The sequence below is a fragment of the Solanum lycopersicum genome, chromosome 12, assembly GCF_036512215.1.
Source record: "Solanum lycopersicum chromosome 12, SLM_r2.1".
NCBI lineage: Eukaryota > Viridiplantae > Streptophyta > Magnoliopsida > Solanales > Solanaceae > Solanum > Solanum lycopersicum.
In genome coordinates this window covers 26,040,109-26,042,873 of record NC_090811.1, presented here as the reverse complement: position 1 = coordinate 26,042,873, position 2,765 = coordinate 26,040,109, and the positions used below count along the sequence as shown (strand labels likewise).

Sequence of the window (2,765 nt, the reverse complement as noted above, 5' to 3'; positions counted from 1 at the left end):
AAGGATCCACATGCTCACATAGCCAAGGTGAGGTCGGTGTGAGAGAGTTGTGTAGGGAGATCTGATTTGAATATGGACGTAATTGGGTTGAGAGTGTTCCCTCTCTCACTAAGAGGAGAGGCCACTATATGGTTTACCGAGCTCCCCGAAGACTTAATCTACACTTTGAACAAATTGAGGGATGTGTTCTTAGCACATTTTTACCAGTGTCTATGAAATTAAACTCCAAATAGAGGGTGAATAACTTTGTGGCACTATGAGGAGAATCCGTTAGTAGTTCTTCGGACAAGTTAACTTTATTATTGAGAAGTGTGCCAAATCACTGCATGGATCATGAGTCAATGAACGAGTACTTCTATCAGGGAAAAGATGATAATAATAAAGTAGTACTTAATACGATAGCGGGTGGTTCTTATAAGGAGTGTCCTTATGCTGAGATTTCTGAGAAGTTGGATAAAATCTCCCGAAATAATAATGCTTGGAGCACTACGAAGTCAGATACTGGGAGAAACACTTTTGCTGTGTAATGCGCACAAAACCCAGCCACAATTGAGATACGGATGAATTGGATCAAATGAGAACTAATCTTGGGTTTGTATTGAAACACGACACTAAAAGTGTAGAAAAGGTAAATGTGGTGAACTACTTGTCTAAAACACCACCGTAGATTGATGTGTATTACTATAAGGAGGACATTTATGTGGTAAGTAAGAAGACAGGGTGTTTCCGAACAAATGCCTAGTCTCCAAGCAGGAGAATTGACACCAAGGTCAAGGAAATCAAGGTCGGAACTATTATAATCACATCATAGAGGGTCATTATGCCCGAGATGGGAATTACAACCGTGACAACAACTTCAACCTGGGTAACTATGGTAACAGAGATTATAGGAGTGGGTCCTCCTATGTTCATCCTCAAAATTGTGAAGTTGCTCCAAGGTATAGTGGAGGTAGTATGGTGCGACTTTAGGATGTTACAGAAAATGTTGAAGAGGTTTGATGCGAGTGATGAGCATACTAAAGAGTTGAGGAGTGACTTAGTGAGTATTAGGCCAAAAGTTGATGCACATGCAATCTCTGTAAATAATCTTGAGTTGATAATGTCCTGATAATCTTATACTGTGAACCCATGCCAACTGGGCACTCTTCCTAGAAATACTGTCAAAAATCTATGAAATGATGGATATTGTATGGCACTCAAAACTCGAGGTGGTAAACTAACAATTAACTCACCGATGCCATCTAGTGTAGAAAATATGATAAGATCCGATGATGAGGTAGAGGATGTTAGTTGTGAGTTAGAAGACAAAACGGGACAAGAGGCAGAGGTACCCGAAAAGGTGACCATCATGCCTAGACTTCCACCTCCACTGCCACATAGATTAGTGAAAAAGACCGAGGATGGTAAATATCACCTTTTTATCACTATGCTTAAACATCTTTCCATCAATGTCCCTTTGATAGAAGCTCTTGAACAAATAACCTGTTATGCCAAGTTCATGAAAGATATGGTCACTAAGAAAAGATCATCTAGTTTTGAGGATGATGATATAATGAAGCATTGTAGTGATATTGCTATAAGGTCTCTACTGCAAAAGAAAGAAGATCCGGGTGCCTTGACTTTCCTTGTACAATCGGGTTATTGTACATTACGAAAATATTATATGATCTTAGGGAAAGGATAAATCTCATGCATCTCTTTATTTACAAGAAATTTGGTTTGGGTGACCCAAAGCCCACTGCGATGCGGCTACTGATGGCCAATCGAACGGTGAAGAGGCCTGTTAGAATACTCCACGATGTGTTAATAAAGGTGGAGCGATTCATATTTCCAGCAGATTTTGTGATTCTGGATTGTGAGGTTTATTTTAAGGTGCCTGTTATTCTTTGGAGGACATTCATTCCTACGGGTATAGCCTTGGTTGAAAAGGAGAAAGGGAAAATTAAATTTCAGTTGAACAATGAAGAAGTGACTTTCAATGTTGGTAGGTACATGAGGCAGAGTGGTGAGATCCAATCGTATCCGCCATATCATACAGAGCTGAAAAGTCATCTGAGGTACAAATTGAAAAGTGTCTAGGTGTAAAAGCACTAGCTGTAGTGATCATGAATTTTAATAGTGAATGTACTGAAGAGTATTCATTGGTTGCGTAACTTGATCGAGGTGATGTAATGCCCCAGCTACAATTCAGAGATGTACGATGTTAATATTATCCGATATGATGGAGGAAACTATTGAGGTGTTTATGGATGATTTTTTAGTGGTTGTTTACTCCTTTGATCAGTGTTTGAGTCATATGTCCAAGGTTCTTATGAGGTTTGAGGATAGCAACCTTGTTCTAAATTGGGAAAAATGTCACTTCATGGTGAAAGAAGGTATTGTAATAGGTCATCGCATTTCAGAAAAGGGTATAGAGGTTGATCGATATGAAGTTGAGGTAATAATGACACTTCCTCCACCAATCTTTGTCAATGGTGTGAGAAATTTTCTTATGCATGCAAGATTTTACCGAAGGTTTATCAAGGATTTTCAAAGATCGCACATCCTTTATACAAATTGCTTGAGAAAGAGTGTAAGTTTCATCTTGATTAATCTTGTCTTAAGGCATTTGGTGAGTTTAAGGAAAAGTTAGAGTCTGCACCTATCATAATTTTCCAGATTAGAGTAAGCATTTTGAGGTGATGTGCGATGCGAGTGGTGTTGCTCTTGGTGTGGTATTGGTACAAAGAAGGGACAAAATCCTTCATTCCATTTACTATGCTAGT

At 38.9% G+C, this 2,765-nt stretch overlaps 1 protein-coding gene across 1 annotated transcript; it reads left to right on the top strand.

The window, feature by feature from the left end:
• Positions 1-1,255: 1,255 nt before the first annotated feature.
• On the top strand, positions 1,256-2,079 carry LOC138340279 (uncharacterized). The gene is made up of 2 exons (XM_069291991.1): positions 1,256-1,581; positions 1,674-2,079. Exons 1-2 carry the CDS (start codon positions 1,256-1,258, stop codon positions 2,077-2,079), a joined length of 732 nt encoding a protein of 243 aa, XP_069148092.1.
• The last annotated feature ends 686 nt before the right edge of the window (positions 2,080-2,765 follow it).

Bases quoted from the DNA above. Each gene is read 5' to 3' on its own strand.
- LOC138340279 (XM_069291991.1), top strand. From the start codon at position 1,256: ATGATAAGATCCGATGATGAGGTAGAGGATGTTAGTTGTGAGTTAGAA. The intron at 1,582-1,673 runs GTCTCTACTGCA...ATATGATCTTAG, and splicing joins TGTAGTGATATTGCTATAAG to GGAAAGGATAAATCTCATGC.